At 46.3% G+C, this 17820-nt stretch overlaps 1 protein-coding gene across 1 annotated transcript; it reads left to right on the forward strand.

The window, feature by feature from the left end:
* The first annotated feature begins 4960 nt into the window (after positions 1 to 4960).
* ATP6AP1 (ATPase H+ transporting accessory protein 1) lies at positions 4961 to 17326 on the forward strand. Its single transcript, XM_074199553.1, has 10 exons — positions 4961 to 5141; positions 5287 to 5413; positions 6508 to 6582; positions 7142 to 7335; positions 7957 to 7997; positions 8559 to 8644; positions 10376 to 10632; positions 15137 to 15184; positions 15292 to 15520; positions 16542 to 17326. The coding sequence occupies exons 1-10, from the start codon at positions 5014 to 5016 to the stop codon at positions 16749 to 16751; spliced, it is 1395 nt and encodes a 464-aa protein (XP_074055654.1). The 5' UTR covers positions 4961 to 5013; the 3' UTR covers positions 16752 to 17326.
* The last annotated feature ends 494 nt before the right edge of the window (positions 17327 to 17820 follow it).

The raw sequence follows: 17820 nt of genomic DNA on the forward strand, positions 1-17820 counted from the left end.
TGTCTACTATTCTGGTATGTGGTAATTACCTAGAGATTCCGAAATTCTGAATTTCTGTCAATCTCCTCTTGGTATGGAAGCTCCTGGTGGATTAAGTTCAAAGAAAGAAATATCCTTGTTAAACTGTGAGAAAAGACAAAATAGGACTTTCTTGATACCTGGAAGGATCTCTCAAAATCAAAATCTTGAGTATGCTCATTGTTGAAGCTTCGTATTTAAATTAACTGGGACTATGGTTACTTTGGATCTAATAACAACCATACTTTCCCCTTGTTTAATTTTTTTAAAGTGAGGTTTCAAGAACCTGAGGAATTTTTGGAGAAGGATGGAAATGAAGTAAGAGGAAGGGTTCCCTTCTGCAGAAAGTATCTGAAAGAAAACTGGTTCACCATGCCTTGATTATTTTTGAAAATATGGTTTGAAATCTTTCAAATGTCCCAGAGGGTTTGGGGATCAAAGGGAACCCTTTATTAAATGAAATCCTCACTGTCACACTCTTTATGCCCTAGAATCATCTTCAAAGGGGACTCTTCTGAGAAAAGGTAGGAAAAAATATTTTTAATCCATATCTGGTAAATGTTAAATTTGATTCTTGGAGGTATATTCTTTTGGGGGTGGGAATGGAGGGAGGCTGGTGTAAGTGATTTCACCAATTTGAAAAAGTGCATTTCTAAAAAGGTGGTCTAAAAATTTTGTCTTAAGTAGTTTCAAAAGCCAAAGGGAAAAGCAGCTTTACAGTTTGAAGTTTCAAAGTTTTATCAGGTGTTTAAGAATGGTCCAAAACAGGTAGTAACAAATCTCTGACAGAGATTTATTGTAAGTAAAAGGCAAATTTAGAAAAATGGGAAAATTGTGAAAGTAGACAGTTGTGATCTTTTGTGAATAATGTGGATTTAATTGCCTTGGTAAATTAGGTCACTTTGAAATTAAAATAGAAATTAAAGAAATTAAAATAATCTATTCATTTGCTGGTGCTTTCATAAGAAACCAAATTGGAAGCATTTTACCTGGGAATATAAGAAAGTGTCTCTAAATCTTAAAGTTCCAGAACAAGTAAAGCAAGAGTACAAGTTTTTGCAATAAATTTCACTTGTGTAATAAAACTAGTTCTGAAGTTGACTTAAGACATGAAGGAGGGGCAGCTAGGTAGCAGGGTAGATAGAGCAGCTGCCATGAAGTCAGGAGCACCAGAGTCCAAATTCCTCTTTGGGACCTTGAGCAAGTCACTTAATCCCATGGCCTTGCAAAAAAAAAAAAAAGACTTGAGGGATCAAGAAAGTAAAAGCAAAGAAAAAGACAGCATAGAATCAGTGTACAGAGAGGTGCAAAATCTATAGGAATGGTATGGACTATTTTTAACTGTTATGAGTCCTTTTTTTCCTTTTATTAAATTTTACTATTTGGAACTCTCTTAGATATTTGGTTAACTGCAAACTGTTCCCTTTTAATATTAAACTCACTTGGGTAAAACTCAACTCAAAGAATGATAGCATTAAGGGAAAATTTTTTGACATTCCTGAGATAAGAAGTCAAAAGGGAGTTAAGACTTCCCAAACTTGCTTTATTTGTGGAAGAATTCCCTCTGACTCCACCCTTTGGTTATCTTTCTGATAGGTAAATATTCCCTTCTCAAATTAGAGCATTGTAAAACTATTGCTATGTGTCAAAAATTATTCCTGTTTTTGATTTTTCACTTTGTCAAAAATCTCAATCTCTTTCCAGGGTTATTTTTCCTAATCTTAAACCTATGCCTCAATATAATTAAACATAATAAAAAAATTTAACCCCTAGAATGTCTGTGTTTTAATAGAGTTATTCAGCAGCAGCTATCTATGATATGAACTCAGTAGGAAATATGTTTCCTACCCATTTACAATGATACAACACGGACATGAAACTCAATTAGAGGGTAATAGGAAGAGCTGAATTTCCCCAAAAGGGCGAAAAGATAGGGGATAATAAAAAGTACCTATCTTAATCAATTATCAAAATAGGCCAAATGAAAAGCCTGGGAACTGAAGACATTTTACAGAAAGTTTGAAGAGTTTTAGATCTCAGGAAGACAAGAAAAAGATTTCTAGGTCTGCATATTTGTGAGGTTCATTTCATTTCTCTACAGCTAATTAAAGTTAGTTTTCTGATCTCTCATGATTTCGCTCTACGACATCAAGACATCAATTTTGATATTCTTGTTGATGTAGAAAAGTACTCAGAATCATGTAACAATATTTAAATTGAGGTTTTTAAAATGTGGACGCATGTTGAGTTTGCAGAATTCATAGCGTGGTCTGACTGATGCCATTCTTGTAATCCTAAGAGTAAAAACTCTACACAGGTATGCTCCTTTGTAAAATGAGGATATAGCACCTACCTTTCATGTTGTTGGGAGCAAATAAGGTAAGATTGATAAAGTACTTGGTACAGGGTCTGTCACATGCTAGGCACTTAGTGCTTTCCCTTACCCTCCTGGTCACTGAATGCAAGGAGTATAGAATGCCCCCAATTGGTAGTTGAATTCAATATTTCTGATGCATGCAACTGGATTGATGTCATTGAACTGGCAATACATCTGTTTTGTGTTGTGTCTGAAATCCATGATTCTGTTAGTATTGCATTTGTGAATTTGTGGCATTGTGATGTGTTTGTCCAAGAGTGCTGTTGAATTGTGGGGGTATTTTTATTTTGACAAATGCAGCATTAAGAGCATTTTGCCTTAAGTTAGCCAAATCTGAATGTTGTGATTTGACTAACTTAAGGCAAAATGCTCTTAATGACTATATTCAGTATTTAAAATGATTATACTCTGGTTTGTTAAAATTGACTTAGCACCTTGGAAAATCCTTGTCATTTAGAAGCTTAGTTCAACTTTGCCAGATTCCCTAGGTTTTTGCATTCTTACTAAGATAATAAACCTTCCCCAGCTCTGGAAAAAAAGCTACAGGAAGGGGGTCATATAAATGAGTCTTGTAAAATCTATTCTAAAGACCACAGATAAATTTGAGAATTTAGATTTAGCTCACCAAGGAAGTCAAAGCTCCCTAACAAACACTCACAGTCTGAGGGGACTGCTTCAAAATGATCTGATTATTGATTGTTATGAAATCTATGGAATCTCATTGGAGAAATTGTAACTCAATATATCAGCAATATAGGGAATAGTCCTTGGTCTTTGTTCAAACTCTACGGTTCTTTATCTGGATACAGATGGCACTCTCCTTTGCAGACAGCCCAAAATTGTTCCCGATTGTTGCAATGATGGAAGAGTGATTCCATCAAGGTTGAACATCACCCCCATGTTGCTGTTAGGGTATACAGTGTTTTCCTGGTTCTGCTCATCTCCCTCAGCATCAGTTCATGCAAATCCCTCCAAGTTTCCCTGAATTCCCCTCCCTCCTGGTTTCTAATAGAACAATAGTGTTCCATGACATACATAGACGACAGTTTGCTAAGCCATTCCCCAATTGAAGGACATTGACTTGATTTCCAATTCTTTGCCACCACAACCAGGGCTGCTATGAATATTTTTGTACAAGTGATGTTTTTACCCTTTTTCATCATCTCTTCAGGGTATAGACCCAGTAGTGGCATTGCTGGATCCAAGGGGATGCACTTTTTTGTTGCCCTTTGGACGTAGTTCCAAATTGCTCTCCAGAAGGCTGAATGAGTTCACAGTTTCAGGAACAATGTATCAGTGTCTCAGATTTGTCACATCCCTTTCAGCATGTTACTTCTTTAAGTGTTTTTGTTCCATCTGCTTATTGATAGTGTTACCATCGTAGCTAGCTAGTTACTTTGTTGGACCGGACTTGTACTTTTGATTTATAGCTGCGTACTATGGCTATGCGTGTGCCTGTCAAACTGGACCTGCTCTAAGTCCCATTTGTAGTTTAGGCATGCTGCAGCTCACATCCTTCCAGATGGTGCTCCTTACAGTGCCTCGGCTCCCGTGTATACTCTTTTTTTTGGGGGGGGTGCCTATACTCTGATCCTGCCTCTGGTTTATTTCAAAGTCGATGGTACCGAAGGTATCTGAGAGGCCAATAAAATCACACTATGTCGTAAACGTTCCAGCTTTTGGGTTTGCTCAGCTGAGGTTTGCAAAAGATGACAAAGAACCTTGGCCAGGGAGAGGATGGTATAGGATGGTCTGCTCTTTGGGGGCAGTGATTCCATAGTCAGAGCCTCTCGGCCTTGCAAGAGGAGAGTGGAGTTGCTAAGGGCTAGAGAGAGGAGACATGGAAGGTCTAAAGGCTTCCAACTGTTCTTCGGGTTGCTGAAAGGAGCGAGGAGGAGGCGAGGCTCGTCTCGTCCCTCTCCCCAGCTGGCTGCACTGGGGCTCTGTTGCCTTCTCTCCCAGTCTAAAAGAGGGGATGTGCCAGCGGGCTTCCGCGGGCCTCGGTGCTTGGGGAACTGCATCCGGGGCACTTGGATATCCACAAAGGAGGGGAACCCTAGGGCAGGGAAGGGTCGGGGAGGGTGGTGGCGCCAGACCCTCGGGGTCCAGCTGGTTCGGTCTGTCTCCCCCCCCACCCCCTTCCTTCCCTTCCCAGCAAGTTTGCGGGGGGGGGGGGGGGAGGGGGCCGCGCCCCAGGAGCCTGCCGCGCCCTGGCAGCGCGCGCGCATGCGTGAGCCGAGGGGCGCGGCCGGCGAACAAACCAAAGGTGGCGAGCAGCTCCCGGCGGGCCGTGCCCCGGAAGGGGATGTCGCGAGGGGCGCAGGGAGGGGGGAGCGGCGCGGCCGCCCGCGAGGCCTTTTCCTGTTTTCCTTTGGCGGCTGTTCGCTCCCGAGCTCCCCCTGCCGGGCTGAGGCGCTAGGGGCGGGGCGGGCCCGGGCGGCGGGCCTCAGCCAATGGGCGCGGGCCGGCGGGCGGTGGCGGGCGGGCCTGACCAACGGGCGGGCGCGGCGGCGGTAGCGGGGCGGGGCCGAGGCGGGGCGGCCCGGGAGTCATCTGAGCAGCCGCGGCAGCGGAGGAGGCCCAGCTGTCGCGCTCTCTCGGCCAGCCTGCCCGACGCCATGGCCCGGCCGCGGCCGCCTCTGGCACCGCTGCCGCCGCCGCTGCTGTTCCTCCTGCTGCTAGCGGCGGGCGCCGCGCCAGCTGCCTCGCAGCAGCAGGTGCCGCTGGTGCTCTGGTCCAGCGCTGGGTGAGCGGGGCCGGGGCTCCGGGGGGGGGGGGGGCGGGCGGGGGCGCGGGGGGGAGAGGGGCCGGGGGGGAGGGGGAGCGCTCCCGGGAGCCCCCCCCCCAAGCTCTGATGGCCGCCCTTTCGTCCTTCCCCGTCCTCTGGCCAGCGATCTGTGGGCTGCCGAGACCCAGGCTCACGAAGGTCACATCACCCCGGATTTGCAGCTCGCCTCCTATCTGGAGGCGGCCCTGCGGAAGGGCCCCCGCACCGTGCTTCTCTTCCTGCAGGACAAGGTAAGAGGAGGCCGCGGCAGCTGGCCCTAGAGGACTGGGGCTCTGTGACCCCGGGGGGGGGGAGCCAAGGGCAAGCCAGGCAGGCTGGGGGGAGCCCCCCACACACACACACACGATGATGATCGGCAGCTGCGCTGGGGGAAGGGAGAGGTGTGCCGACCGGCCTGGTTTGTATAGCAAACAGAGGAGCTTGGGAAAGTCACCCCTGGGCTAGCCTGGAAAAACCCCAAGCGGAGCCGGCTGGACAGGATAGGCTTGGGTGTCGGGATGACTTTGGGGCCGGGCCGCATTGGCCCACTGCACGGGTCTCATGGAGTAAAAACCAAGAAATGCTTGGGTAGGGAACACCCGCCCTGCTCGCTTGAAGCCTGCCTTTCCAGGCCTTATTAAATGGGATCTAGCCTCCTTCACAGAAACCCATTTCTGGCTCCCTCCTGAGAGAGTCCTTCCTCTGCCACACCTGGAATGTTCTCTGGTCTCACTTCTCCATCCCAGGAATTGGGGGGTGTGATGGGATCCCATCAGGAGTCTTAAGTGAGTGATGAACTTGGCAGAGCACACCACAGTAGGAGTCCAGAGCACCTTGGATGGGCTTAGCTAATAAAATGTGAGTTGCTCAACAGGGAGGCTTGCTTGACCTTCCTTTGAGTTACTCAAGACCCTCCCCTGATGGGTCTGCATTTGTCTCCCAACCCCTGGGCAGTCACTGAGCAAACTCAGACCTTCCGAGCAGAGCTCCCAGGGAGCAAAGATCAGTAGGCTTTCCACTGTCCTTCCATTTTAATTCAAACTTTGGGCACTTTCAAGGCCTCCCCAAAAGAAGTAAATTCCTGAGGAGCTCCCTTCCTCTTGGGTTTTCTTCCTCTCTCCCCTCCCCCCTCTTTCTCTTGCCTAGTCACATGCTCTACTGGATGATGCTTTGTGGTTGCCACAGCTCAGCTTGCTGCTCATTTCTTCCTGTTCTGATGACTGAAGCTCAGCCCCCTTCTTCCCAGGAATCTTTGCTTTGCAGGCTAAATAGGTTCTCCCTTCAGGACCCATACCTCATTGGCCTCTCCAGTCTGAAGGGGCTTCTTTCTCTGCCTCTCTTGTAGCTAAGCATCGAGGATTTCACGGCCTATGGTGGTGTGTTTGGCAACAAGCAAGACAGTGCTTTCTCTAACCTGGAGGTAAGACACCTGCCCCTTCCCTCTTATGGTCCTTTGTTCACATGATAGCAAGAATTCACATGATAGCAAGGACTCACATGATAGCAAGGACTCAGTCCTTATCTTTTCTTTTGTTGGTCTTTGTAAGGCAGTGAGGTTAAGTGACTTGCCCAGGGTCACACCCCCAGGTAATTATTAAGTGTCTGACACCTCATTTGAACTCAGGTCCTCCTGACTCCAGGGCTGGTACTCTATCCATTGCACCACTTAGCTGCCTCCTGTTTCTTCCTTATCTTTCAGCCCTCCAAGGACACCCCTCAGAACTACTGTAAAATGGCTTCCTGGATGACTGGGATTTGGGAATAGTGAGTCTGGAATGTGGAGTGTAGCTCCTAGCTAGCAATTCCTGCTAGAGTTTAAAGAGTGCTTTGAATTCTACACAGAGTTGTTGGAGAATCAAATGGTAGAGAGAGTGGGTGAAAGGAGGAAAAGCTAGGCTTTTAAAGGGAAATATTGAGGAAGTATATGAACGAACCAGGAAAGAAATTGGCCCTTTCTTACCTGACTTCTCAATCCTCAGACTGCTCTTCAAATGGCTCCCTCTTCCTTGATCCTGCCTTCAGTGGACTGGTATGCAGCCAGCACCTTGACTTCTTACCTGAAGGAGAAGTTGGGAGCTAGTCCCCTACATGTAGACCAGGCCACCCTCAGGGAGCTGAAGCTCAACGATACCCTCCCTGCTCTACTCCTCCTGAGACTGCCATACACCACCAGGTACTAAGGCCAGGGAACTATGCCCACGGCCCAGGCCAATATTTGTAGGTAAGCAAGGCTCCCCCTCCTCTAGGATCAGGATAACTGATCTCGGCCATCTCGTGCCCCACATCAAGTATCAGAGGAGAGCTCTCTTGGGCTGTGAACAGACCTTCCTTGTAGAATTGAGCTTTACCTTGAGGTAGATTGAAGAAAAAGTTGTATTCATCTCTAGTCTTAGTTCTACCTCCTCTTGCCTTCTCTATCCATCCAGTCAGCCCTCCATAGAATGGATGTTTCAAAACATGGTTGAAATGGAAATTCTCCCTTGATTTGTATACCTTTAGGGATCCTAGAACTTTTCTCAAAGAAACCTGAGGTGGATAGGATGAGAAATGGGGCCTTCCACTTGGAAGCAACAGGAAGCCAAGCTAGGATTGGGCCTGCCTGGAACCACTGTTGGAGTAGTGGGAGATGCAGCTGAAAAGGGAGACTGGACCAGTTTGGGGAGATTTCAGGCAAATGGTTTTTAAGGAAGTTTCCAGGGAGTCACCTCTGGCTGCTGAGAGCTGTTATCCAGAGTACCTTCAGCTCTGGGTGGTACCAGGCAAGTAAGAATGTCTCCATCTTTGTCTCTGACAGTTCTGGCTTGATGGCTCCCAAAGAAGTACTCACAGGCAATGGTAAGTTGGGGTAGAAGCCCCTTGCTCAGGTCCTCCACACATCCTGGTGGAGTTCTTCTATCTTCCCATCCCCCCAAGGTCTTCCTGCAGCCTGCCTGCCACTGGAAATGGAGAATATGAACTAGTAGAAAGAGGGCTGGGTTGGTGACCTTGAGGAGCTGCTATGAACCCCAGTTCTGCTTGCCTTTGTGGCTTTAGCCAAATGACTCCTTAATCTGAGCCTGAGTTTGCTTTGAAGGATGAGGGAGCTGGACTCAGTGTCCTCTGAAGGCCCTTCAGTTCAAAATCTAAGGACCTGTGAGATGCCCACCCAAGTGCCCCAATATAATTCCAGTGGCTTAAATCATGGTGAAATTCTCCAAGCAATCTGTCAGACTTGGGGATCAGGTCAGGGTGGGAGAAGGCTCTTGGCAAATTAATCCATTCACTGAAGCAGCAGGTGCCTCTGAACCTGACATCGAATTCCTGGCAAGGCCAAGGAGATGGGGAGAGTGTGGGGAGGAGAGAGCTACTGTCATGACCTAACCATCTTTTTCTCCCCCCCCCCCCCAAAAAAAAAAGATGAGATTATTGGGCAGGTGATGAGCACACTCAAGTCAGAAGGTGTACCCTATACAGCCATACTGACCGCTGTTCGGCCTTCCCGGGTAAGCTGCCCCACCAACTTTCACACACCTGCCCTCCAGGATTTGGTTTTGTCTGGGAGCATGTAAGAACAAGTTCAGTTTAGTTGGAGATTCAAGTCAGGAGAGGAGGGGAGTGGTGGAAAATCAGGAAGTTTGGGGCTAGATTGTAAGGCCTTCTGTCTCTTGACCTTTTTAGCCTCTAAACAGTGAGGAACCATTGGAAGGTTTTTAGGGGCAACGGGATCAGCATTTTGTCCTTGGGAAGGTTAATCTGGTAGTTTTTGTAAAGACTGGGGGGGTGGGGCTTAAATCAAGGAGACTGGTGAGCAAGCTTTTGCAATAATCCAGTTGGGAGGTGATTTGCAGGCATTGGAGAGGGCCTCGACCTGGAAGTTGGGGACAAATGGGAGAAAGTTTTCAGAAGGGTAAGGTCAACCACATTCAGTGGGGGCCAGACAGGATCAGAGATGTCTCCCAGGTCACATACTGCAAGAGTGCTGGGGGCAGTCACAAAAACAGACCAGTTAGGAGGAGACACTTGGAGGGGATGGGAGTTAGGGTTAGGGTAAGCTTCTGGGATAGGATGTATAGATCGTCTCCCACACAAGCCATGTCTTTTTTTTTGTGCCAAAAATATTTCATTTATTTCTTTTTTTAAAAAATTATTTATTTTGAATTTTACAATTTTCCCCCTAATACTGCTTCCCTTCCCCTATCCCCATAGAAGTCGGTCTGTTAGGCTTTACATTGTTTCCATGGTATGGATTGATCTCTGTTGAATGTGATGAGAGAGAAATCATATCCTTAAGAAGAAACAAAGTATAAGAGAGAAGCAAATTACAGAATAAGATAATGGGTTTTTTTTTAGTACACCAAATAGAAATTCAATTGTAAGAAGTTATCAAAGAACAAAAAAGAACTCACTGATCTAAATGGTTTTTTTTTTTGCAAGGCAATGGGGTTAAGTGGCTTGCCCAAGGCCACACACACAGCTAGATAATTAAGTGTCTGAGGCCGAATTTGAACTCAGGTACTACTGACTCCAGGGCCGGTGCGCTATCCACTGCGCCACCTAGCCACCCCGATCTAAATTGTTTTACAGGATAATTATTATCAAATGTTTCAAGGATAACTTTTTTTTTGTATATGTAAATTTTAAAAGTTTAAGTTTTAGTAGGAGAAATCTTTTCCTATATTGGTGAGAAATTGTAAACTCAGAAAATTTAATAACTTGATCATAGTCACACAGCTATTGAGTATCTGAGTCAAGGCTTGAAAGGCTTGAATACTCATCTCCAACAGTATTATCTGCTTTTTACATTTTTAATTTTTTTTTGGAAAGATTTTATTTATTTTGAGTTTTACAATTTTTCCCCCATTCTTGCTTCCCTCCCCCCATCCCCCACAGAAGACAGTCTGCTAGTTTTTACATTGTTTCCATGGTATACTTTGATCTAAGTTGAATGTGCTAAGAGAGAAAACATCCTTAAGGGAGAAACATAAAGTATAAGAGAGAACCAAATTACAGAATAAGATAATGGTTTTTTTTTCTAAACTGAAGGTAATAGTCTTTGGTCTTTGTTCTAACTCCATAGTCTCTGGATACAGATGTATTGCAGATGTCCTCAAATTGTCCCTGATTGTTGCACTTTTGGAATGAGCGAGTCCATTAAGATTGATACAGTGTTGCTCTGGTACTGCTCATCTCGCTCAACATCAGTTCATGCAAATCATAAACTATGTTTTTTGCAGATGGTTCGGGACCTGTCGCTGGTGTCTGGGGGTGTGGGGCGGCACCTCCTTGGGGAGGATTCTGAAGCTAAGACTCAGTCACCCCCACTGACTTCCTTGGCACCAGTGAGCTACAATGATACAGAGCCTCGCATCCTCTTCTGGGCCCGGAATTTCACGGTGACCTATAACAATGAGATGCGTGACCTAACTGAACTCACCTTTGGAACCCCAACGCTCAACATGACTGGCTCCAGTTGGAACAGTTCCTTTGCCCAGTAAGGAATCAGAGTGAAGAGTTCTGGGGGTGGGGGGGTGGGGAAGAGCATCATCCCAGACCTGGGCTGGGATAGCAAATGGAAGGGGATATATATGGACCAGGACAGGGAAAGAAGGTAGAGGAGAGGCTCAGGTCTTAAGCCTGGCTCTGATGTTGATTTCACCTAACCCTTCTGGGATGCTCCTTCCTGATTCAGTGGAGCATATATATTTAATGCAAGGTCATTGACAGCTGGAATTGTTTGGGGGGGGGCACTAGTATCAGTAGGGACCATCATGTCTCTAGTGGCACTCTGTGTCTATTATGCCCAGATAGCACTGGGCCAGGGGATGAGAGAGCCCTGCCTCCCAGATAGTGTGTTGCTGCTCCCTGTGAGGTAAGGAACTGTCTCCCAAACAAGCAAATGAAGATGCAATGAATCACAGGGTCTGAGAGCTGGAAGGGACCACAATGGCTACTCTGTAGGAAGGAAGGAGTCTGTACTGTATTGTCCCTTGAAGCCCTCCAAGCAGAAGGTAGCACCTCCCAAGGCTAGCTAAGCCCAGTTTTTCATAACTGTTGAGAAGAAAGCCTCAACTTCTGGCCCTCTCTTCCTGGTGCTTCTGCCTCCTTTCTTCTAGGGCCTAACAGAAAAGACTAGTCCTGGATGTCATCGACACAAGGGCCCCTCTCCAGCCAATCTGAGTTCAGAACCTTGAGGCCTAGAGTTGAGCACAGCATTCCGGACCCCACCGGGGCTACCTCTTCCCTATTCCTGGGAGTCTGGCCTCAATGCAACCATCCAAGGATTGTCTTTGCTTTGGGGCCCCCCACGGCATGTGTTGCTGGTGTCTCCCCCCCCCAGATTTATCATGTTGTAAAAGAAGAATTAAATCAGAATGGGCTGTGGGAGGGGGAACATTAGAGAGAAAAAAAACATACCTAAGAACTTCTTAAAATGGAAGATTAGTAAACTTTGGTGTGCCTCTAAACACCATAGTTCCTTCTTGGAATCTGGCTGGTTTTTTCCATCACAAATCTCTTAGACTTGTCTTTGCTTATTGTACTGCTGAAATGAGCAAGTCCATCAACATCACCCCACATTGCTGTTAAGGTGTACAATTGTTCTTCTGGTTCTGCTCATTTCCCTCAGCATCAATTCCTGCAAGTCTTCCCAGGCTTTTCTGAAATCCCCTCCTGATTTCTTATAGAATAGTAGTGCTTTGTCACTTCGTCATTCATCTACAACAGGCATTCCCCAATGGATGGGCAGCCCCTCAGTTTCCAATTCTTTACCAGGAAAAGAGCTGCTATAAATATTTTGGGATTTCTTCCCTCTGGTGTTTGGAGTTTGTCTGTGATACTTGGGAATTCATCCAGGGCAACTACATGTTCTTTTCCAAACTGCTTCTCTGTCTCTCCTCCTTTGAACTTGAAACAAACATTTGCTGGATTCCCCTAATATCCTCCCAACCCCCAAATTTCTGTCTTCTGTTTTTTTTTTTTGAATAAAGTATTCTGAGCAATTAACAAGACATGGGTTTCATTTCCCACCCCCTCCAAATTCCATTATACCTACCTTGGTGGTAGGATCTATAATTTTTAGTGTTTGTTTTGACCCTTTGGGTCATGGCTTCAGCACTGTCTCCTTTATTGGTCAACCTGTTCATGTGGAAGCAGTTCTCCAGATTGAGGTCAAGCTGGCCAGATCCATTCTCAAAAAAATCCCCCCTCTCCTCCAGTTGAGGACTAAAGAAAAACAAAACAAGGAAATAAATTCCTGTATTGGCAATGTTTCTGACAGAACCCTTGTCTCCTGCACTCTGAGGCCTTTCCCTTTATCAGGAGGTGACATGTGGCATACCCAGGCCTCTGGAGTCATGCTTGGACTTTACACTGATCCAAGTTCCTCTTCTTTGCAGTTGTCTTTGCTGTACTCCATAGAGTTTGTTTTGTTTAGGGTTGATCCTTTCCTTTATTCTTTCTCCCCCCCACCCAACCCTCTTTCTGTAGCCAAGTCTGTGGATGTCCATTCTCTGACCAGTTTAGCTGAGTGGGATTGAACAACATGTTGGCCTCTCCCCCCACTGCTAGCTTTGCACACCCCAATTTCCCCTTTCTTCAGCCTATGGTTCTTCCCTTCTGTTCAATTCATCGAGGCCTTACAGAACCATCCCCAGATTTTGTCAAATTAGACTCCTCATCAGGGCAGAGACATTTAGAAGATAACTATCATCCTCACCCCATATTTGAATCTATTAACATTAATCATAATTATTAGTTTTGATATAGTGTTTCCTACCTGCCAGGGACCAATGGAAGCTCTTTAGCAACACCCTCACCACATCCCTGGGAGGAAGGTGCTATTATGATTCCCATTTTTACAGGTGAGGAAACTGAGGCAGAGGTGTAGTGACCAGCCCAGAGGACATATTTGAATCCTGGCCTGGTGCTCTGTCCATTGGTACCTCCAGCTGCCCTTTATCATGTTAACTTTTGAGTTTTCTCTTAATTCTTGGACTTGAACTTCCAAGTTTCTTTGCAGTCCAGGTCTTTTCATCAGAATCCTTGGAAATGGGGTGGCTAGGTGGCTCAGTGGGTAAAAGCACCGGCCCTTGAGTCAGGAGTACCTGGTTTCAAATCCGGTCTCAGACACTTAATAATTACCTAGCTGTGTGGCCTTGGGCAAGTTACTTAACCCCATTTGCCTTGCAAAAACCTAAAAAAAAAAGAATCCTTGGAAATTCTCAATTCCCTTAGGCCTCTAGTTGATTTCCTTTTCCCTCCAGATCATTTTATAGCATTGGGAAAGAAACCAAGATCATTATTCTGTTTTGTTTTTCACTGGGAAATTGGGCAGGAGGCTTTTGGGGTGGGTTTAACAGCTCCTGATGAACTGTGGCATTCCAAAAAGTCGGTGACTGGATCTCAGTTGGAAGACAACCATTGAGGAGGATGGTCTCAGCGGAGCAGAGGCAATGGAAGAAGTCAAGGCTTCCTTCAGCGATGTAACAGAACATCCCAGAGTGATGTGGGCTGCCCAGAGAGGTGCCTAGCTGGCTCTTCTTGGGTCTATGGAAGCAGAGGCTTTATGCCATAAGAATTGGCCAATATAACTCTGGATCTCTCCTGGTTTGATCAGAAAGACCTTTGAAGCCTTTGGGTCCATCTGTACAATTCACATATTCTTTTGCTTCTGTATATTGTGTTCCTAACATACTGATCCTCAGAGTTGAGGTTCATTTGGATCACTGATGCTTGCTGGCAGAGTTTGAGATCTGATATTTCTTCCTCCCCTCCCCCCATTTTCAAAACATTGTTTCTTTAGAGATTCATTTTCATTATTTTTTCCAGCTCTTTGAAAATAATCTTTTTGAAAGTATGACCCAAAATTTTTCTCCATGTTGGATCTGGTGTTATTTCTGTCAGTGTTCGTAGTTTTGGTCAGTTCTTTGTGGCTCTTACTAGGCAGAGTCCAATATTTTCTATATTTGTAAGTTCTTTTGAATGGAATTTCTTTTTTTCTGTAGGATTTTGTTGGGAATTGGCAGAAATGCTGATTATTTGTGTGGTTTTATTTTCTATTCAACTTTGCTGAAGTTTGACTTTTGGGGGTTCTGTCATGTCATCTGTACAGTGATCCTTTTGTTTTCTCCGTCTTTCCTTGTTTTGTCTTCAGAATTTACCTGTTATTATGGTTGTTACTAATAGTGTAAGTTGACATCTCTGCCTAAATTCTGGTCTCTGGAAAAGCCTCCAGCCTTTTTCCTTTCCATAGTTTGAAACAGATACTACTAACTGTGTGGGCCAGGGCAAGCCACTTACCTTTGGTCTGCCCTCCATTTTGTCATCTGTAAAATGGGAATAATAACAGATATTTGTAAAGCACAATATGAACGTGCACTGTTGTTATCGTGGCCAGGACATGTTTTCTGAGGTCCTACTTGGACTTTAGGGGCTAACTCTCATAGGTTTGCTTCTTTATCCTACTTTGACCCAGGTAGGATGGTTGAGATGGGGCCCACCTTCTGTAATTTTTAGGCTTGGTCTCTTGGTGGCACAGCTTAGGTTTGAACCCCGAGTAGTCTTTGTCCTTTGCTCGGAACTGGACAGACCCAGTGTAGATGACATCTTGACTGGTGGTGGGCCTGAGCCCTGGGGCTTCTCAGGCTTCTCAGATGGTGTGCTGCCTCCTCTTGGTCTTCACTGTTTACATGCTTAGAGCTTTTTGTTTTCCTTATTACTATTTTTTTGGAGCTCTATTGGGGTGTCTGTAGGGAGGTGGGTTCCTCTGCTAGACTTAGTCCATCTTCACAAGGTTTTCTTTGAACAAGTGGGGTTCTGAAGCCTGGGTGTCATCCTCAGTTCCATTCTGCATTGCTGTGTGAGTGAGCTTGTTTGAATCCCTGCTCTGCAGCCGAGAACCATATGAAACTTTCAGTCTGTGTGGTATCTAAGACTTTGGGGGTCCTCTGTGTGGTAGAGAGGCCCTTTGACATCCAGCCCTTCCTTTAATTTTCCAGGCTTGTGATGACATATGACAATGTCTTTGGCTCCTTCCTGATGGTCAAGTAAGTGTTGAGGGCCCTGCTCAAGGTGGGCAGGTGGGGTGGGGGTGAGAGGGGAGTCCTTCCCACTATTGGACAGTCCCCACCGATCATTTGACTTTCTCTCCCAGATTTATCCTGAGCAGTCAATACTACCCAGTTTCAGCTCGAAGCTGGTTCACCATGGATCGAATCGAGATCTTCTCCAAAAACACACATGTTGTCTTCAATTCCTCACATGTCACAGCACCTAGCGCCTATTCCTTCCACTGCCAGTATGTTAGCTCTGAACTTTTCAACGAAGGCCTCCTGGTGGCTTCACCTGACTCTTCTTGGCATGTGTCTTTGCAGAATTTCCAGGTAGGGGGGGAGGATCAGGGCTGGTGCCCCCCCCCCCCAGTTGGGGTGTAGAGAGCCTATCTTACATTTTGGGGAGGAAGGAATTGCTTAGGACACAAATAGAAGGATTGGCTTTGGGGAGGATGATGAGAATGTAAGGAAAGTCAGGGATGGAAGTGAATCAGCTGAGGAAACAGAAAAGGGTTGCTATTGGGTAGCAAGAGTTCAGTTGAAATTAGAGACCATGAAGCTGAAATCCATACTGTTAGGGGGCTGGGGGGGGGGGGGTAAAAGGACTGATTCATCCATGGCCGAAATTTGGGAACAAGAGATGATCTGAGGGCTAAGAGGAACTCCAAAAATGGGGGGGGGGGGTGAGAGGTGGTGATGCAGTGGGAAAGCTGGAAGGAATGAATGAATGACTGGAAATTGAGTTGAAGAGGAAAACTAGGTAAGGGGAAGGGGGGGGGTATTTAGGCACAAGAAGAGGAGCACAGAGGCCAAGGGGAGGGATTTATTTGAATTGTAGATCATGGAAGTAAAACATTTAGGTGAGATAGTGGGGGGGGTAGAGGTGTTATAGGAGATGAAGTCATGATGTTAAGGTTAGAGGTTGGAGAAGGGGGAGATGTGAAGTAGGGTGGGGTATCTTGGTGGAGAACCTCAAAGGGAAAGAGACTGGTGAATGATAGCTACAATGACACAGAACTTGGCTGTCCAAACAATGGGTGGTAGCTCCATATTTGACCTAAGCTGGGAACACCTGGTTAAGATAATTGGGAACATAGAAAACTTTGGTTCTTTCTCAATCTACCTTCTTCCCTACCATGTTGGTCACTAATTGTAAAGACTAGGGCTCCTGGGCCTCCTCCAGAAGCCTTCTGCTGACCCTTGGCTCTGCTGGAGGGGAGGGGAGGGGAGGGGAGGGGAGAGGAGAGGAGAGGAGAGGAACACATGGCCCCCACATCTCCATTTGGATTCTATCATCCTGGGCTGTGGTCAGTAGTTCCTGTGTCTCATCTCAATTTTCTTTTCTTTCAAGATTCAGGCCTTCAACCTGTCTGGTGGAAACTTCTCCTATGCCAGTGACTGTGCTAGCTTTTTTTCCCCTGGCATCTGGATGGGGTTGGTAACGTCTGTCATCATGCTTTTCACCTTCACCTACGGGTTGCACATGATCCTCAACCTCAAGACCATGGATCGCTTTGATGATCACAAGGGGAGCACTCTGTCTGTGCCCCTGATGGAGTAAATCCACCTCCATCTTGGGGGGGGGCAGAAGGGGTTAGAGGTGGAATCACATTGTCTCCTCCCTTTGCAACAGCCACCAGGCTACTATTTTGTGTTAGACCTCTGGTCTATCTGTTTCCTTTTGCTCCCAAGTAGCCCAGAACTTCTTGTTTCTCTTCCGTACTTTGTCCATGGTGAGCCTCTGACCAATAAATACCCTCAGTGAAAACTATAAAGGCTAGAGTTTAGCTTGGCCTCTAGGACTCCTTGAGGCAACACATTCCATTTGGGAGCTTTCTCTGTGATTCCTGAGGGAAGGCAGCAGGTGGCCCTGGGCTCCCTATTTGTGTATATATGTGTATATATATCAACTTCATATGGGAGGGAGGAGTCTGGAGCACCATTTGTTTTCCTGCCTGCTGGTTGCCTACCCTTTATTTATTGTCCTTCAATCCCTCAAGTCTAGTGTTCTGGGGATTAGTCCAAATGTAGTCCTGGGAAGGGACCTTGGGGTGGGGAGGGCTTCTTGTTTTTGTGTTTTGGGGATGCTAAAGTTGAGTGTGATAAGAAATTGAAATAAACTTTCACTGACCTCCATGACAGTGCTGGCTATTTGGATCTCAGGAGTTTGATTGGCCCAGACCTTGGGGAGCTCCCCAGGGGTTGTGGGTCGAGTCTTCCTGCTCCACTTGGGATCTTCTGGGCCGAGATCCAGGAGTGGTTTGTCATTTCTTTAGCTCACGTTACAGCCGAGGAACTGAAGTTGAGTGTCTTACCTAGGGTCACAAAGGTTGTGTCTTTGGCCGATTTGAAGTGCAGATGAACCTTGTTTCCTGCACCACTTGGCTGCCCATGGGTTCTGGGGGGGGGGGGCATCAAACAAGGGTGCTTCAGCTGGGATCCTGGATAGACTGCAGGGAGCCCTTGGAATTGGATGGGATTTAAGGCCAGTCATTATCGTGCTCTCCCGTGGGTTTCCTTTGTAATATTTGGGGGCTTGAAAACCGTTTCCAGAAGGAAATTGGGAAAGCATTCTTGGCCTGGCATGGAAGCGGTGGAGAGCCAGAGCTGACTGGTGCCCCCCTCCCGGT

This window comes from Macrotis lagotis, chromosome X (assembly GCF_037893015.1).
Source record: "Macrotis lagotis isolate mMagLag1 chromosome X, bilby.v1.9.chrom.fasta, whole genome shotgun sequence".
Lineage (NCBI taxonomy): Eukaryota > Metazoa > Chordata > Mammalia > Peramelemorphia > Peramelidae > Macrotis > Macrotis lagotis.

Coding starts and splice junctions, on each gene's coding strand:
- ATP6AP1 (XM_074199553.1), top strand. CDS start 5,014: ATGGCCCGGCCGCGGCCGCCTCTGGCACCGCTGCCGCCGCCGCTGCTG. Junction 5,142..5,286: donor GTGCTCTGGTCCAGCGCTGG/GTGAGCGGGGCC, acceptor TCCTCTGGCCAG/CGATCTGTGGGCTGCCGAGA. Junction 15,185..15,291: donor GGCTCCTTCCTGATGGTCAA/GTAAGTGTTGAG, acceptor TTTCTCTCCCAG/ATTTATCCTGAGCAGTCAAT.